We start from the raw sequence: 20263 nt of genomic DNA on the forward strand, positions 1-20263 counted from the left end.
TTTTATATTTTTTTATTGACAAATACTAGATTAAATGTTTTATTATGAACTTTTAGCATGAAAACCAAAGTTTCAATTATTAAAAGTGTGTGCGTCGACTTTTTGTGACAAACGCCAGAACTCCTGTTATGATGTAGATTTTTTGAGGTGCACTCTTGTCATAAATTCATCTTTTACTGTTCCTGCATAAATTGTAACAAAAAACAGTGCTGAAATATCTGTTAAGGAGTCTTAGACCATTCCAACGATATATAATTTGTCATGATTAAATTAGGATTTAATTGTAATATAGTGACGTAAACGTAGGCGTCCCGTATACGGGACGGTGACAGTTAAGGGGTTAACATTAGTTAGTGCATTAACTAATGTTAACAGATACGACTTTGATTCTAAAAATGTAGTTGTGGAAATTAAATTGAACTAACAGTTCTTGAACAGTACTTTTACAGCATTTATTAATCTTAATGTCAAGTCAAGTCACCTTTATTTATATAACGCTTTGTATCAAAGCAGCTTCACAGTGATAACATGAAAATAATACAACAAAGTTTGTTTCTAGAAGAAAATTGCGTCATCGTCCACCCTAAGTAGGGTAGATCAATAATATTGTTGAATATTAAAAGTCCCCAACTAAGCAAGCCAAAAGCCAAGGCAACAGTGGCAAGGAACCAAAACTCCATCAGGTGACAGATTGGAGAAAAAAACTTTCATGGGTGGAATAAACATATGGCAGGATATTTACTTTCTGAACCCTAGGCTTTACACCTCTGCAAAATCAAACTTTATTGAAACAGTCTATTATAATCAATTTTGAGTCAAGAAGACTATATATTCTAAATGGTTTTATAACACAATTCCAAGCCTTTTTCATCAGTAATGTTGCTCCGTGTCAGTTTTTTTATGTTTAGCTAGTACATTTCCCCAGTTTAGTTGGCTAAAATCTTTTTTAACCTGTTTTCTTGTCATATTTACAGTTTATCATCTAGCAGATGCTTTTATCCAAAGTAACTGGCAAATGAGGAACACCACAAGCAATATTAGAGCATTGCTTTATGTTTGTTAACATATTGTGATGTTTATTATGACCGCCGCTAGCGTAGCTAGCCGGTCATATAGGGATTGTCAAAGTTTTTTTTTTTTTTTTTTTTCGTCACCTTACTGAATTTTTCGTCAACGATACCAGGGACACCGAAGCACCGGGGAACATGAAATTTGGTGGGCATGTAGCCCCACTAGACTTCTAAGGAAAAATTTCGTTTGGTCCCCGGGGGCCACTCCCCCCCCGCGCTGGGGCCCCCTTAAATTTTTCGTCAACGATACCAGGGACACCGAAACACCGGGGAACATGAAATTTGGTGGGCATGTAGCCCCACTAGACTTCTAAGGAAAAATTTCGTTTGGTCCCCGGGGGCCACTCCCCCCCCCGCGCTGGGCCCCCCCAAACCCAAAAAAATGCAGTTTTTCCTAAATAACTACCTGAACCGTGGCACCGAGGATGAAGACATTTTTATGGTATGTTGGTCTACTAGACTTTTACGGAAAAATTTCGTTTGGTCCGCGGGGGCCACTTCCCCCCCCGTGCTGGGGCCCCCGTAAATTTTTCGTCAACGATACCAGGGACACCGAAACACCGAAACACCGGGGAACATGAAATTTGGTGGGCATGTAGCCCCACTAGACTTCTAAGGAAAAATTTCGTTTGGTCCCCGGGGGCCACTCCACCCCCGCGCTGGGCCCCCCCAAACCCAAAAAAATGCAGTTTTTCCTAAATAACTACCTGAACCGTGGCACCGAGGATGAAGAAATTTTTATGGTATGTTGGTCTACTAGACTTTTACGGAAAAATTTCGTTTGGTCCCCGGGGGCCACTTCCCCCCCCCCCCGCGCTGGGGCCCCCTTAAATTTTTCGTCAACGATACCAGGGACACCGAAACACCGGGGAACATGAAATTTGGTGGGCATGTAGCCCCACTAGACTTCTAAGGAAAAATTTCGTTTGGTCCCCGGGGGCCACTCCCCCCCCGCGCTGGGCCCCCCCAAACCCAAAAAAATTCAGTTTTTCCTAAATAACTACCTGAACCGTGGCACCGAGGATGAAGAAATTTTTATGGTATGTTGGTCTACTAGACTTTTACGGAAAAATTTCGTTTGGTCCGCGGGGGCCACTTCCCCCCCCGCGCTGGGGCCCCCGTAAATTTTTCGTCAACGATACCAGGGACACCGAAACACCGGGGAACATGAAATTTGGTGGGCATGTAGCCCCACTAGACTTCTAAGGAAAAATTTCGTTTGGTCCTCGGGGGCCACTCCCCCCCCGCGCTGGGCCCCCCCAAACCCAAAAAAATGCAGTTTTTCCTAAATAACTACCTGAACCGTGGCACCGAGGATGAAGACATTTTTGTGGTATGTTGGTCTACTAGACTTTTACGGAAAAATTTAATTTGGTCCCCGGGGGCCACTTCCCCCCCCCGCGCTGGGGCCCCCGTAAATTTTTCGTCAACCATACCAGGGACACCGAAACACCGGGGAACATGAAATTTGGTGGGCATGTAGCCCCACTAGACTTCTAAGGAAAAATTTCGTTTGGTCCCCGGGGGCCACTCCCCCCCCGCGCTGGGCCCCTCCAAACCCAAAAAAATGCAGTTTTTCCTAAATAACTACCTGAACCGTGGCACCGAGGATGAAGACATTTTTATGGTATGTTGGTCTACTAGACTTTTACGGAAAAATTTCGTTTGGTCCCCGGGGCCACTTCCCCCCCCGCGCTGGGGCCCCCGTAAATTTTTCGTCAACGATACCAGGGACACCGAAGCACCGGGGAACATGAAATTTGGTGGGCATGTAGCCCCACTAGACTTCTACGGAAAAATTTCGTTTGGTCCCCGGGGGCCACTCCCCCCCCGCGCTGGGCCCCCCCAAACCCAAAAAAATTCAGTTTTTCCCAAATAACTACCTGAACCGTGGCACCGAGGATGAAGAAATTTTTATGGTATGTTCGTCTACTAGACTTTTACGGAAAAATTTCGTTTGGTCCCCGGGGGCCACTCCCCCCTCCCCGCGCTGGGGCCCCCGTAAATTTTTCGTCAACGATACCAGGGACACCGAAGCACCGGGGAACATGAAATTTGGTGGGCATGTAGCCCCACTACACTTCTACGGAAAAATTTCGTTTGGTCCCCGGGGGCCACTCCCCCCCCGCGCTGGGCCCCCCCAAACCCCCAAAAATGCAGTTTTTCCTAAATAACTACCTGAACCGTGGCACCGAGGATGAAGAAATTTTTATGGTATGTTGGTCTACTAGACTTTTACGGAAAAATTTCGTTTGGTCCCCGGGGGCCACTTCCCCCCCCTGCGCTGGGGCCCCCGTAAATTTTTCGTCAACGATACCAGGGACACCGAAACACCGGGGAACATGAAATTTGGTGGGCATGTAGCCCCACTAGACTTCTACGGAAAAATTTCGTTTGGTCCCCGGGGGCCATTTATTTTTGTGGAAAGCCAGTGCAGGCCTGAGCGGCGGTCATATTTTGTACCGCGATGCGGTACATCTAGTTGTTGTAATTTTGGCCAGGTCTCTCAAGCAAAATGAGACTTTAGCCAGACTCGCTCTCCCAGTTTAAAACTAGATTAAAGTCGCATATCTTCAGCCAGGCATTCATATAATCCTACAGTTCAAACTACAATCCGGCCTCTAGCTCATAAATGCCAGAGGAGAACTGGCCCCCGACTGAGCCTGGGTTCTCCCAAGGTTTTTTTTTTCTCCATTAGGTCACCTGATGGAGTTTTAGGACACCATTAGGTCACTTGATGGAGTTTTTCGGTTCCTTGCCACTGTTGCCTTTGGCTTGCTCAGTTGGGGATATTTTGGGGATATTTAATTTAATTTTATCAATCAATAAATTCCACTTGAAACAAACTTTGTTGTATTATTTTAATTTAATACTGTGAAGCTGCTTTGATACAATCTGTATTGTGAAAAGCGCTATACAAATAAACTTGACTTGACTTGACTTGACTTTAATCTCAAGGGACTAACCTTGTAAAATAAAGGTTTAATTGAATCACACTCAGCGAATGATTTTTAGAAAGCTGACTGCCATCAAGAACAAAAATCAGCATGAAAGCTATACGTTTAGAGTGAGGATTCATTTTCCAGCAGGACAAAGACTCAAAGCACACAGCAAAAACGAAAAATGAAGAATGGCTTAAATACAGAAGGTTGGTATTCTGGAGCGGCACAGCCCGAGCCAAGGCTTGAATCCAATTGAAGATCAGCAGTAAGACCTGAAATTGCTGTCCACTGCCATTCTCCATCTAATCTGGCAGAGCAGGAGCATATTTTCTCTGAGGAATGGCCAATAATTCCACAATCTAAATGTGGAAAGCTCACACCGACAAACCTAGGATGATACAGGCTGTGCTTTTTGGACTATAGGGGTTGGGGTAAACAACAAAAAATATTCATAAAAAAGTAACTTACTAAAGACAAGAAGTTATCACTGCAAATATAATAAAATCTTCAGTGAGTAACATCAAACCACTCTTAATAATCCAATGCACAATGTTGCCACAGGGCAACAACCCCGTTTTCTTTGGTTTGCATATGCATAATGCATTTAAAATGGTAATAAAAGTGTTAATAATGAAGGAATTACTTTGAATAAAATACTAAAAACTTCATCTTTATAACACTACATCCATTTTCAAGTCTTATTCTGGCAGTATGCACAGTGTGGAGAACAATTGATCATAATGTTCACCCATTAAAAAACATTCACATTTGGAGAGTTAACTTCATTTTAGCATCATACAAATTATTTGCATATCATGAAGAACTTCTTAAATGTGTTTGGTGCCTAAGCAACACTTGCAATGTTTTTAACATCATGCATAAAAGATTTAGTTTAATAAATAGACAGTCAAGATACATTTTGGCATATGTTTAAAAGGATATTAAAAATTAACAGCTCTGTATCCACAGCATGTGCACTGCATATGTTGCATGTTCGCAATTACGGACACATGTTAATGAAAGATAAACTTCACCTGCTGTTCTGGGAGTCTGGAGGAATCATCTCTAACGTGTGAGCTGGACCGTATAAATTCACCACAAACAGACTGGCTGATGGGATTCTGGAACCTGCCTGTACAGAGCAATACTTTTAACATTATCAAATTAAAGACAAAATGCTCTTGCAGTCTGCAAATAGTGCAAATGCTTGCATTCATTATTCAATATAGACTTTTATTGTGGTTTCCGATTCATTTTGAGGTTATTTAGCCATATAAAAGAAATTTGTGTGCTGCATGTCAACTGTTTTTACCTTTGGATATGGGTAGAGGACGTTAGAAGGGTAGACCCCACCCAGGAAGTGATGTATCTCCATAAAAGGCGTGGCTGAGTTGTTAATGGACAGATACGCCAGGCGTGCGCCGTCTTTGGCCCACCAGAACGCAGGATATTTCAGCAATATCTCCTCTAAAGTTGAACAAGGTAAGGGAAAGAAATTAAATTTTGATGAGGCTAATTAACCCACACACATATCATCATAGACCTACGCTTATGATCATAAATCTCATTTACCTTTCTCATTGTGTATTTATAAGGCCAAATGAGATAATAATCTCTTCATGAATACTGGAATGTCTTCAAGGGACTTTCAAAATTGTCTCAAAGTACACACAGAATTAAGGTGACTCATTATAGTGATGGACTGAAAGAGAGAGTATTGAAGGGGACGACTCATCCAAAATCACTGACCCTCATAGGTCCAATCAGACAGCCCATTAACCACCATTCCATTTCTGCCCGTGGCTGTCAGACGCATTGCCTTGCTAGACACATCTGGCTTGTAGTAGATGTCATTCTCAAAGATATAGACCTGGAATCAACAAAGAGACACAACCAGCATTAATAGATGAAGTCATAATCCAACACTCTTAAAAATAAGGTTCCAAAAGGTTGGGGTTTTTTTCACAGTGATGCCATAGAAGAACCATTTTGGGTTCCACAAAGTTTTTCTTAGAGTGAAGAACATTTTTATAATCTAAAGAACCTTTTTCCACTATAAAGAACCTTTTGTGGAATGGAAAGGTTCCATGGATGTTAGAGGTTCTTCATGGAACCATCAACGCCTATAAAGAACCTTTAATTTTAAGAGTGAAGACTAGATGTCGCCTTAAAGACATTCGTTCCAATGAACTGCCGTAGACAAGGCGACATCTAGTGTTTATATCTATGCACCAGTCTGCGTACACGTCAGATCAGATCACTTGGACATGGCTGTGTATAAGTGGTAAAAACAATATAAATACTGTTCGTTTTCTCACACAAACCGCTCGTTTCGTGTCTTAGGCCATCAATGTGTACTTACGATGGGGAATTGTTTAATTTGGACGATGGGGAATTGTTTTAATTTGGACTCTGTGCATGCTCTTTGAGACAGTGACCATAGACCTGCATTATATGACTGACAGACAAGAACGGTTTGACCTAAAAATATAAAAATTGAAACTACTGCGGAAAAAAAGCATCTTGGATGCCCTTGAGGTAAGCTAAAATTAATTTCAAAGTGAACTATCCCTTTAAGACCAGGATTTTGTCGGTCAATGGCGAAGTCTATTTCAGTCGCCTCAAAATAGTAACGCGCCAACAATGTGCCTGAACCAAGCGGCAACCTCCACTTGAAACCAACACGGAAGTGAATTAAACGGCAATTCATCAACTGGCCGCTTGAGGCTGGCTGCAAAAGTGAGTCAAATCTGCATCTCTCCCGTGTTGAAATGCCCAACTTTACAGCAGAAAAAAACATGTTTACAGCCTGGAGCAAAAAGTGGCTTTGGTCTATACAGCTAATTTTGCCCTTCATGACAACTGTGAGGGGGTTGAATTTTTTTTAGAACACATCCGTTTAAATTATATTAAGCCTTAAATTTCTGCATAATTAAGGGTGTGTCCACTTTTGAGTGACAGGTGGATTCCCGCTGCTGTGGTCATTAGTCATCATTAGCCGTTTGTCTGCTGTCTGTTAGCCGTCACGTTAGGGTTTTTCGCCCATTTTCGTTTATCCGGGAGTGACGCATTGCCAAGATGGCGACGGTCGGCTACGCCCACTTTAGGCTTCAAAAACGGTCTTCAGAAACGTATGGGTGACGTCACAGACACTACGTCCATATTTTTTTACAGTCTATGGCCTGAACACACCTCGTTTTCAGACCAGAACGCCCATGGGCGCACAAATGGGCGCAAATGCATTTGCTATTTAAACAATGTGGCGCAGGACGTGAAATGATAACTGCGTCAGGCTGAAACTAGCAAAAAACACTTGCGTCGATGCATTGCTCTGAGTGTATGATAGGGGACCATTGGATCATTCTGTGATAATTTTGCGTCTTTTAAAAAAAGCTTGATGCTGGTCACTATTCACTGCCATTATATGGACAAGCGCAAGTGTGACATTTAGAAAGAAAAAAATTAACACCATTGTGAGTAATTCATGACTTAAATTTCATTTTGGGTGAAAAGGGTAAACTATCCCTTTAAGGAAGCTCGCTATAATACAATAGAACAAAGATCCTCACCAACTGGTTCCCTTGAGGTCCCCACGCTGCATACTGAAGTACAGACGTATCCTCCTCTGAAGGGGTGAGGTCCATAATCTCCCTAAGATATGCAGACACACACACATGGATTGAACTATTACATCACAGACATTTGAAGCACTACATAACACAAATTAATCTGGTTCTGGGTCATTTTTAGAGTGCTTGAAAGGGCTCGTAAAAACAGCACGATGCAGATGCAGAGTTAATACGAAATGAAAGTGAAGTATACAGAGAGGCAGGGGTCTGGACATGCAATGAAACCACAGCTAAGGCTAAATGATCTGTGAATTCTGCCATAACAAGCAAATGGGCTTCAAGACATTCTTTTAAGTTTCACTGCTCTTTCACAACCACAAGCAATAATCTCAGGCTTTTATCAACAAACAGAACATAGCAAATCCCTGTCAGGGCATTCAGGAAATTGCAGGTTAGTGAAAAAAACAATTCATCCAGCAGAGACCTGTCAACATCAGAACAAATAGTACCTTTTCCATACTTTTATGTAATCAATGCCAAACACAGAGGGACCTGTGGACTGGTTTTCGGTTGTGCACATGCCCAGTACAGGCCATGCAGTGAGGAACCTCTGTCTCTACCTACCCGCTGGCCACTGTGTAGATTGCAAAGGATGCTGTGAAGGACTGTGAGAATACCTGGAAAGGGGCAGAGGACATGGTGGATCCCTAAATTGTACACACAAACTATGTACGGAATAGCATACCACCACACTATTTCTGCAGTGTTTATGTGTATGTGACTGTATTAACATTTTCTGTATGCATGAATTTTCAGGATTATAGGATTATACTACCTTATGCTGCCAAAATGTGCAGTATAAGAACTATAAAACAAAGAATATATGCAATCCACTCAACTAGACCGTCAATTTCCAGTGTGATGAGTAAACCAAAAGTAATATTAATCACAATATTAAACATTTTAAAAAAGTTTGGAGGCAGTAAGACTTTAATGCTTTTTAAGTATTTTATGCTCACCATGGCTGCATTTATTTGATATGGCGGAAAACAGTAAAAACATTAATATTGTAAAATATTATTGCAATTTCAAAAAACTGTAATTTGACTATATTTTAAAACGCTTTGATTAATTTTCAGCATCATTACTCCAGTCTTCAGTGACACATTATCCTTCTGAAATATATGCTGATTTTCTGCTGAAAAAACATTTCTTATTATTATCAATGTTGGAAACAGTAATGCTGGTTCATATTTTTGTGGAAACTGTGATACATTTTTTCAAGATTCTTAAATGAATAGGAAGTTCGAAAAGAACAGCATTTATTTGCAATAGAAATCTTTTGTAAAATGATAAATGTCTTCACGGTCACATTCGGTGTTGGGGGAAGTTACTATTAAAAGTAATGCATTACAATATTGCGTTGCTCCCTAAAAAGGTAACTCGTGTATTTGCTGTGCTTAGTTTTATTGAAAAGGTTGTGCTACTTTTGCATTACTTTTTCTCTGCTTGTTTGTTTTTTAATACTTTTGCCGATTTGTGTAATATTCTGAGTTTGCATTTCACTGTTTTTATTCATTTTGAGGAATACTGAATCTGTTTTTGTGCAAGTGAGATGAAAAAATGCATGTTCACGGTAAAGTCTAGAACAACAAAAACCATCATGTTTTCACAGCCCACACAACGCCTTTGCACTTACGATATCTTTTAACATGGCAACAGGAGAGGTGTCATTCAGTAAATGGGAAAACAAAGTAACATGCGTTACTTATTTTAAAAAAGTAACTCATATTTTGTTTTAAATTTAAAAGTAATTTGTTACTAAGTAATCTGATTACTTACTCACATTACTAGTAATGCATTACCCCCAACACTGGTCACATTTGCGGATTATAAAATGGGTAGTTCTGGTCGTTGATGCTGATTGGTCTATGTTTTATTTAAGGCCTGAAGGGGTTGACTATATTCACAATACAGCACAGCCTCTCGTACCATATTGCTTAGATAGAAGTATTAATTTCTTACAAAAAACTCTTACTGACCTCAAACTATCGAAAGATGTGTATGCTCTGTAGTATGCAGTATGCTAGTATCCCATTCTGAACATAGCACACGCTTGTGCACACGCTCAGTTCTTACAGCTCATAATATCTTTCACTCTCTCACTGCATGACAGCACAACTATGGGTGGTTAATGAATCATTTAAATTCATTTCAATTTCAAGCTTCATTCAGCTGATTCAATTGAGGAGCATCATGAGTAAAAGAAGCAATTCTTTAGAAAACTATTTATTTGATTTCACAATCAAATCTGGCCCCCAAATTGGTTTGACTCTTATGAGAACGGTACATCACATGTATGGGGTCATATGACAGAATGATAGCGGAACATGCCCCATCTCTATCAACGTGATCATTGGGGTCAATATCCCTCCAAAAAAAAGGATCCACTTGCGTAACAAATTCACAGCTTGAAAGTCACTCCAATGGATTAGCATGTCAAAGATGACCTAAATCAATAGAAGTGTCCTTTAGGCCTCTAAAGACAATTGTGCATTTTGTCAGTACAGCATGGTTTATTGCAATGCATTTGGCTATATGAAGATTTGTATATTGATCAGTTAGGTCTGTAATGATTTGTGTAAAATTAGATGTATGGATTGCTGCAGCATCAGTACAGAACGCAGTGTGGCGACAAGCTTCAAACTGCACTCGTTTCCCAAAAGCCTAATAGGATTGAAAGTCATGCCCTGCACTGCATACTAAAAACAGAACAGCCGACTGTCGCACTGTCTGGCACTGTATAGAAGTGAGCTTAAACAATTATTTCATTAAAAAAATGAATGTTTGAGGTCAGTAAAATAAGATTTTTCTTTTGAAAGACATTGATGTTTATTTAGCAAGGACACATTAAATTGGTCAAATATGGCAGTTAAGAAATTTTAAATATTATTTAAAAAAGTTATATTTCAAATAAATGCTGTTATTTTGAACTTATATTCATGAACGAATCCTGAATAAAAATGTATCACTGTTTCCACAAAAATATTAGGCAGCACAACTGTTTGCAACATTGATAATAATAAGAAATATTTCTTGAGCAAATCAGCATATTAGAATGATTTCTGAAGGATCATGTGACACTGAAGACTGGAGTAATGATGCTGAAAATTCAGCTTTGCCGTCACAGGAATAAATGACATTTTAAAATATATGCTATAAAATAAACAACAGTTATTTTAAATTGTAATAATATTTCCCAATATTGCTGTTTTACATTTTTGATCAAATAAAACCAGCCTTATTGGTAAGTAGAAGAGACTTATTTCTGAAACATTAAAAAAAATCTTGCTGACCTCAAACTTTTGAACAGTAGGCTACTGTATCTCAATATTAAAAAGGCAGACACAAGTGTTTGTGTGCATATGAGTACAATCTCAAAGTGTGTAGTGTTAAGTTTGAGCACATTTTCTCTGAGTGTAAGACTCTGTGTGTTGATTATAGGAAAAGAGATTGTGGATTCCCGCTGAGAGTCATAAATCCTCTTTTTGCAAGGAATTAATATCCCTACGGCAAACAGTGGAAGAAATATTGCTAATGTGGGAATTTGGATGGTTGTGACATTGGCATAGTAATTGCACAAATTTGCTCAATAATACTGAATGCGGTACTAAACAACCCACACAATTCTCAGTGCCAAAAGTGCAAGATCTGCCCTAGTTTGCCTTTCCCGCCTGCCTTTTTTCATTCTGTTCTCTTCTCTCTGTAGTGTTGATTCTCACTGTATAATCTTTCGATTCATGTTCATCACAACACGTCTTCCTCTGGGCTTTAAGTCTGAGGTTGCTCTGGTTCTCATAATACGTGCCTCTTTATTTGTGAATCCCTGTAGACATTTTAGCTTTTTTCCACTAACTCTGACTTCCTTTAGCACGTACTGTGCCTTAAAAGGGATAGTCCACAAATATAAACAATCATGCAGCTGAGATTTGTTATAGAGTATATTGATTCAAGTGAGTATACTGTACACAGGTAAAGTAGGACTCAACTTTTAATATATCACTGGGCAAAAAAAGAAGCAAAGCGGTCATGTACAACTTTAGAGAAGTGTTTTGAAGTCCAAGCTTTGTGTGAGAAACAAACCAAAATTTATGATGTTATTTACTGATAATTTTCCCCTCCAGTGAGCTGTTAACCAATGTGACTGAGAATCAAATCAGTCTGATTGAATGAATCATTCAAGGCTGAATTTCCAAAAAGCATTGCAAACCCAAGTAGATCTTAGAGACTATTGGAGCCAATAGTTTTTATATCTACTTAGGCTTACAATGCTTTTGGAAAACACAGCACAGACTAGTTTTGTGAACAAACTGTTCATGAATCAGATATTTGCTACATCTTTAATGAACTCTTACGAAAGTGCTTAGAATGGGCATCAAATTGTCACACACAAAGCTTTCGTATGACGTCAGGTGACTTGGAATAAAGTGTATGAGACATATCTGTGATGGTTTTGTGAGTATGAGACATATGAACTACTTCTGTGATGCTTTTGTGTCATTTTAGAAGTTCAAAAGCCTTCTTTTGTGTTCTACAGAAGAAAAAGTCATACAGGTTTGGATTTGGAATGACATGAGGGTGAGTAAATGACAGATAGCTTGATTTTTGATGAATTATCCCTTTACATTTGACATCCTTTTCCCACCCTCAGCATTCTCTTTAACTCTGTGTCTTTTGATTTGGCTCAGGCTATCCCTCATGCTGTCTTTCTCAGTTTCTATTTCACTCTCTCAATATACATTTCGCTTGCACCCTCGTTTTCTTTGTGACACTCGCCTTCCTTCCCTTTTGCTTTTTTCCTTTTCCATTTTCTTCCTTCCCTTGCAATTTCACCTCACTATGCTGGTGTCCCCTTTTATATTTTCCTATGTCCCTCTTTTCCTTATCTCCCAGTTTCCAATCTCTCTGCACACATTCACACATCCAATTCATTCCGTCTCTATGATTGATTTCGATTGGACAGCGTGATCTAAGGGCGACTGCAGATCACATCGTTTTTATCCTCGTTTCTTCAGTCACCGTATCCCCCCCCCCCCCCCCTCCTCACTCTCAGTTCAGTTGCTTGAGCCGTAAACTGCCTCAGTCAGCACATAATCTCTAGAGATAGAGGGAAATGGGGGGAGAGAGATCAAGGAAGAGAGATAGCAATTGTGACTAGAAGAGGTGGAGAACTAACAGAGAAATCCCTTGTTTCCCTGCAGATGTGACCACACAGATTGGCTTTATTTATCCTGTGAGACAGGAATGTACAAAGAAAGAGTAAAGGAATGTACAAAGAGACAAAGAAAGAAAGAAATGTAAAAAATCCTTTAAGATTTTTTTGCATTGTGACAATTTTCTCATGATAATTGTAATTTTAGTCCAAATGAAGTGCTTTTAAATGTACAGACTATCTTTACACTTTATGTATTACACTGTATACATACATACATACATAAACACACACACACACACACACACACACACACACATAAACACACACACACACACACACACACACACACACACACACACACACACACACACACACACACACACACACACACACACACACACATACATACATACATATACTGTATACATACATACATACATTACATACGTACTACATACAGTCATTAAATTAATCTCAATGCAAACCATAAATAATAGTGATAAAATAGGCTCTACTTAATATTCTATTTATGCAGAAATAATTTCTTATTTTGGTGTGAAATGTGAGGTGGACATGATTCACCACATCCACCACTTGTCACATTCTTTGAGACAAATGCACGATACAGAACACATTTAAATGAGCAAAAAAAAGCAATATTCACAAGAGACGGTGAGAGAGAGAGAGAGAGAGAGAGAGAGAGAGAGAGAGAGAGAGAGCGCAACTCAGGAGAGAGTAAGAATGGACTGTCAGTGTTTTCACTCACTGCCTGTTTTTTCCTATTTTTCTTCTTCTCTATTACTCATGTCTATACCCTGCTTAGTTGTTCTCTTTTGAGAAGAGAGAACGCTACTCCAGAAATTATTATTTTCTGAAGTGGAGGTTCAGCAGGGGGATAAGAACTACAGATTGCTGTGGTTGCTCAGACAAATAGCCTACAAGGTGTTTATGCTCAGCCTGTTTCTAAAACCTGCTGTAATCACAAAGGCTTGCCCTAGTGCGATGCTACAATTCAGTGCCAAACAGCTCCTCTTCTCTGTTTCCATCTCTGAGACTCTGCCTGTCAGTATCCCTTCTTCTTTCTTTCTATACACCCGAGCTCCTTTGTGTTTGAATATTCTATTCCGTCCACGTTTGTTGTTGATCGTAGCAGTGTTCATTGTTGAACATGCTGCAGAAATTATGGGGCTGAAAGAGTTTCCTCCAGTCTAGATAAAAGTTTGTAATTCATCTTTAAAAACACATAACATTATTGAGATATCTTCTTCAAAGTAATCACAATATAATTATCGTTTCATAGCAGTTCATGTAATCTAATTAAAAAAAGATAGCTTCTGATATTATATGTGACATTTAAAGGGCATTATTTGTCATATTTACATACAGTAGGCGACATCACATACATCATAAAGCGATTTTGCCAATAGAATTGCTTTGTGGTCCAGCTGGGATATGATTCTGTGTGGGATAAACAGCAAGACAACAGCTGTCTAATGCAGTGGCTAAGTTGGCTAGACGGGTAAAATTGCTTGTACAGCACATTTATTAAAAACAATAGACAGAGAGCCCTCATCTATGATATAAAACCTTGTGTGTTGCAATGGCACAAAAAGAAGATAATCTGTGGAAGCAATAAAAAAGCCATTTTCTCTTACGGGTAATGTGGAAATGAGACCACTGCTTCTTGGTGTTTTTCTGCTCATATTACTCACATGGTGGATATTATAAGCCATCAGGATGAACCTCTTATCAGCTGAAACCTGGAACTTCATGGACTTCAGATCCTAAAACGGGAACCCAGAAATAACTTTTAACATTTCGATCGCCCCCTGGTGGTTGGCTGTAGTATATATCATTAACACTGCCTTCTTTAGAATAACTTTATAACGGTGACCGGGAAGGGACATGTTCGGTTCACTTAGTTTTGTCGTGGCCACAACATATAAACTCGTGGGAACGTGATAATATGTTGTTGCCACGAGATATTAATTCGTGGGAACGTCATATTAAGTCATGGGAACGTGATAATAAATCGTGGCCACGAGATCATGTTGTTGAGGTAACGACATCATTATGTCGTGGCCACGCGATGTAAAGTCGTGGCCTCGAGATCATATGTTGAGTGAACGATATATTTTTCTCGTGGCCACAACTTCATATTTTGAGAGAACGACATCTATTTCTCGTAGCCACGAGTTATGTTGAGGGAACCACACTCCGGTCTATAACATATACAGCAGTCGGAGATGGAGATGACTGATGAAATAACATTTTACTTTGAATTAGGAATGTCATATAAAGATATAGTGCGCTCTCTGGCATTAAAACATGGGTACGTAAGAAGACACCTGAAACACATTCTTAAGTTGAATGGGCTTTTTCTACGGAAATTTCCACGAGAAACGGATGACGTTCCCTCAACATATTAAGTCGTGGCCACGAGAAACGGATGTCGTTCCCTCAACATATTAAGTCGTGGCCACGAGAAACGGATGCCATTCCCTCAACATATTAAGTCGTGGCCACGAGAAACGGATGCCGTTCCCTCAACATATTAAAGGGTTAGTTCACCCAAAAATGAAAATTCTGTCAGTAATTACTCACCCTCATGTTGTTCCAACCGCGTAAGACCTTCGTTCATCTTCGGAACACAAATTAAGATATTTTTGATGAAATCTGAGAGCTGATAACTTCTCCGTAGGCTGCTAGGTGGCCCAAACTTGCTGGCCCAGAAAAGTTATTAAAGAGATCGTTAATATAGTCCAAGTGACTACAGTGGCTCAATCTTAAGTATATCAAGCGACGAGAATACTTTTTGTGCGCAAAAACAAACAAAAATAACGACTTTATTCCACTATTCATTTCCTTCTCTCTGGGCCTCGTAAGTGTTTTTGCGCAGCGCGTCTGTGTTACACGTCACCACGTAGGCTCACTATTGGCCGACGCTGGTCATGTGTGTGACGCGCAGCGCAAAAACACTACGCAAACCAACTAGAGGCCCAGAGAGAAGGAAATGAATAGTGGAATAAAGTCGTTATTTTTGTTTGTTTTTGCGCACAAAAAGTATTCTCGTCACTTGATATACTTAAGATTGAGCCACTGTAGTCACTTGGACTATATTAACGATCTCTTTAATAACTTTTCTGGGCCAGCAAGTTTGGGCCACCTAGCAGCCTACGGAGAAGTTATCAGCTCTCAGATTTCATCAAAAATATCTTAATTTGTGTTCCGAAGATGAACGAAGGTCTTACGCGGTTGGAACAACATGAGGGTGAGTAATTACTGACAGAATTTTCATTTTTGGGTGAACTAACCCTTTAAGTCGTGGCCTCGAGAAACGGATGCCGTTCCCTCAACATATTAAGTCGTGGCCACGAGAAACGGATGCCGTTCCCTCAACATATTAAGTCTTGGCCACGAGAAACGGATGCCGTTCCCTCAACATATTAAGTCGTGGCCACGAGAAACGGAGGCCGTTCCCTCAACATATTAAGTCTTGGCCACGAGAAACGGATGTCGTTCCCTCAACATATTAAGTCGTGGCCACGAGAAACGGATGCCGTTCCCTCAACATATTAAGTCGTGGCCTCGAGAAACGGATGTCGTTCCCTCAACATATTAAGTTGTAGCCATGAGAAACAGTTGTCGTTCGCTCAACATACGATCTCGTGCCAACAAGATATCATGACGTTCCCACGACTTAATATCACGTTCCCACGAGTTTATATGTTGTGGCCACGACAAAACTAAGTGAACCGAACATGTCCCCTACCGGTCACTGTACTTTTTTAACCGCTTCTGGGATATTTTGGCTTTGTTTCTCTATTGTGGAAGGAAGTGGAGACAGGTCCTTCATCTTTTTTTACAGTCTCCATTACAAAATGCCATGGAGAAAACTTGAATTCTTCCCTTTAAAACACCCATAATCTGCAATCCATGAATGCAGAAAGTGTATTGTGGCTAAGAAATGTTGTTGGGGCATAAAGCCAATGTGACGAGTGTAACAGCGTTGACTGTGGGAGGCTTTAGAGGAGAAGTATCTGCTATCGCAACAACATTCCATTGAGCGTCTGAGGCAATGACCCATATATGATTCTCAGTGTAACCCAGCTGCAGCGTTCAAAGGGTGGCCCTGCTGAAACAGTCTCTTTGATGACACATGCTGTGGGATCAACTGGGGAGAAGTGCAGAGAGGTGGAATAAAAGACAAAGCATTAACTATTAGAGCTTTGGAAGCCAAAACACTATTTGCTCTCTCTTTGCTAATTTTTTTGGCATTCTGATTCTTTCTTCAAAGACATTCAGCTACCAGTCCATACACTCTCGCTATGAAGTGACCCATTTGTCAGGTTCCATAAGAATGGAGCTAATGGAGTTGTACGTCTTGTCCTGCTCACATGCCTCAAGGGGTTTGTAACTCTCCAGAGAGCTGCTTTACGCTGGTGGTTTGGGACGAGGACAGGGCTTGTACAAGTATGTGCCTTTGCATGGCCTTTATGTGCTATGCTGCTGTCTTCAATGTGAATGCATGCATGTGTAACTCACCAGGGTGCTATTGTCCAATAGCGTGGTGGTTAGATTTGTGCTGAGATTGTGGATTAAAACGTGACCCTCCTGGGTGCAAAATGACACCTCGTTCTCTGTAAAACATGAAAATTAACATTCAGTAGCTGAGCTCAAGACTGGCCTGCACCTAGACTGCATCCTAATAAGAACATGTGCTTCTCTGGTGATGGGAAAGTCTACTATCATACCATTCATATTTTTATCCAGAAAGGATGCACTGAAATTACTAAAATCGAGAATAATATATATATATAATATATATATATATATAAAGTATATGTATTAGGGCTGTCAAAATTGCTCAAAAATGACGTTCGAATATTCCCTCTAAAAAACACACGAATATTCGAACTATTCGAACATCTGTTTGCGCATTTTTTCAATGCCGCGCATTACGTCAATAACAGGACAAATTAATACAAAGAGACATACATAACTTGTATAGGTAGTTAATTTAAGTTTAAACATATTTGACAATGTATTACCAACACAAAACCAAGTAAATAAATGGCCAAGACCGCAGACCTCAGTCTCGCTCACTCGCAGGCACTCTCTCTCTCTCTCTCTCTCTCTCGCGCTCACGCTCTCTCTGCTCATTTAAATGAACAACAATAAGCACATGTTGAGTGCTGATCAAGAGTTTTGTGCAAGCAATTTAAGGTCGCGACTCTTGCCCCAAATATAGCAGGCTTCATTCAGTAATTGAAACAAATGTATTAACATTAATTGAAGTTTTACAGTATAGAACCGACATTGAACGCTCCGAGCGAGCTGTGGTAAACATGGAACTTTTCTGTTTAACGTTAAATAAAATGAGGCACACAATTCCGAGAAATATGACAACGAAGAACTTTTACCCTGAGGTTCATAAAAAATAAAGTGCTATTACAAAAAGAAAAAGGCTACTTACATTATTGGTGCTTGTATTAAAAAAAGGAAAAACTGACTGCAATTTATTCCATTGTCTTTTAGTGCACTGTCAACTTTCAGCAGTGACGCTGTTCTAGACAGTGCGACTCGTGTGACCTGTCCCTCAGGCAGCGCGCGCGCCCACTCACAAAGCAGACAGCCGCGCCTCTGCTTCCGCGGGCGTGTTTTTCCATATTCGAAATTCACATTCGAATATTAATTTTCACGTTCGAATTTCTGTTTTTTAAAACTATTCGAATATATATTCGAATTTAGAATATTCGTTGACAGCCCTAATATGTATACAGTATATACAGTCAGTATATACAATTTTGATAATAATTTGAAATGTTTCTTGACCACCAGATCAGCATTGATGATAGAGGAATGATTTCTGATTAAGGATCATGTGACACTGAAGACTGGAGTAATGATGCTGAAAATTCAGCTTTGCCATCACACAAATAAACAATAAAAATCGTACTGACCACAATTGTTTGAACTGTAGAGTACATACTTTTGAGAAAACTTTTGAGGAACTCAATCTATAAGTGACTTTCTTAAGTCAAACCATATCAAAATGGGGTAGGATTATTATAAAATACAAATACACGTCAATTTTAACTTTTAGATTCATATAGTTAACTTCTGCAACTCACATTCCTTATATTACTACATAAATTTGAGAGTGTCAATGTGTCAGGGGCAATATTAGCCCTACAGACACCTTTATAATACTATTTTCAATGTATTATGATTTAGGATGCACTAATATTAATTGTGCATGCTATATAATGAAGAGTGAATAGAAATGCATCCTGATGAATGCCACGTTTATTGAAAAGTAAATCGAACATTTCAACTATTAGCAGAAAAACACATCCAGTCTCCCATTACATTTCAAGACAATGAATTGTTGCACTCCAGGAGCTCTAAATGTCCACATAGATCAAATAAATGAACCTAAGACATTCCCCTGAAACACTGTTTGTAAAATATAATGACGTTTTTACCATTTAGCCACGTCGCACATGGGTCGTGAACTCTGAAATCCTCGCTCTCTAGGTTCTCCAGAGTGAGACGAGACCGCAGCAGGAGGTGAGACTCGTCTGAAATATAAAATCAGGCAATCAGTTAAGAACAACCACAACTCCTGAGGACAAATCCTGTCTATTAGAAAAATCTACAGGAATGTCTAATAAAATCAAATATTGATGCTACTGATGCAAATGCAGTAGGCTGTTAGAAAAAAAAAAAGATAAAAAATAAATAACCAATTAAATGCCGGAATGTGGTTCCAGACATTGAAAAAATGTGCACTCAGCATTTTTTTTTTCTTAATAACATTTTTACACAAAAATATTTTTGCATGTAAATCATAAACCCCCGGTTTCACAGACAAGGCTTAAGCCTAGTCCTAGACTAAAATGCATGTTTGAGTTGTTTTAACTGAAAGCAACTTGCACTTATATTTCTAAAAATGTGTCAGTGCCATTGTTTTGTCTCAAGATGCACATCAGTAATGTAATGGTTTTTTTTTTAAGGCATGTTTATAAAAGCTTTAAGCTTCTAAAATCTCCTAATTGAACTAAACCCTAATCTAAGCCCTGTCTTTGAAACCAGGCCATATTGTTTTAGTTCAAAATTAAGTTACCATGCAATTGGTTTTATTTACTGAATATGACTTTTAAAAAAATATATTGTTTAATATTCTGTTATGCTATGATTTAGAAGAACATGTTGTGTGTCGCTTCCAAAATGAACGTGCCAAGGTAAAACTTAGATTTGGCCATTTGGACCCAGCTGACAATATAACTGAAACTCTTCTATAACCCAACATAGCAGATCATTAAACATAACTCTCCCTTTTCTCATCTTCCTCAACAACAAATAAAATAATTACACTTAATTTCAACTTTTATTCTCCCTATCCCGTCTTCCGCAAAGCATGCTGGTAAAATAAAAAGCTCAATGAATGCAAACAAAGAAAAA

The 20263-nt window shown here is 39.5% G+C and overlaps 1 protein-coding gene across 3 annotated transcripts in view; it reads right to left on the minus strand.

Moving 5' to 3' along the window:
- The window catches only part of LOC309481317 (inactive dipeptidyl peptidase 10), a 57711-nt gene that overhangs the window by 16247 nt on the left and 21201 nt on the right, over positions 1–20263 (minus strand). For 2 of the 3 annotated variants that reach the window (XM_082146195.1, XM_082146194.1), the window contains exons 3-10: positions 19285–19380; positions 17342–17436; positions 14509–14580; positions 8206–8258; positions 7582–7663; positions 5762–5882; positions 5325–5479; positions 5047–5144 (exon numbers count right to left, since the gene is read on the minus strand). In XM_082146195.1, the coding sequence (XP_082002321.1) occupies positions 5047–5144; positions 5325–5479; positions 5762–5882; positions 7582–7663; positions 8206–8258; positions 14509–14580; positions 17342–17436; positions 19285–19380 (772 nt within the window). Of the gene's footprint in view, positions 1–5046; positions 5145–5324; positions 5480–5761; positions 5883–7581; positions 7664–8205; positions 8259–14508; positions 14581–17341; positions 17437–19284; positions 19381–20263 lie in introns of those variants that run through there. The other variant, XM_082146196.1, reaches the window with a different exon arrangement.

The sequence above is a fragment of the Leuciscus leuciscus genome (genome assembly GCF_965113295.1).
Source record: "Leuciscus leuciscus genome assembly, chromosome: 18".
NCBI classification, from domain to species: Eukaryota; Metazoa; Chordata; class Actinopteri; order Cypriniformes; family Leuciscidae; genus Leuciscus; species Leuciscus leuciscus.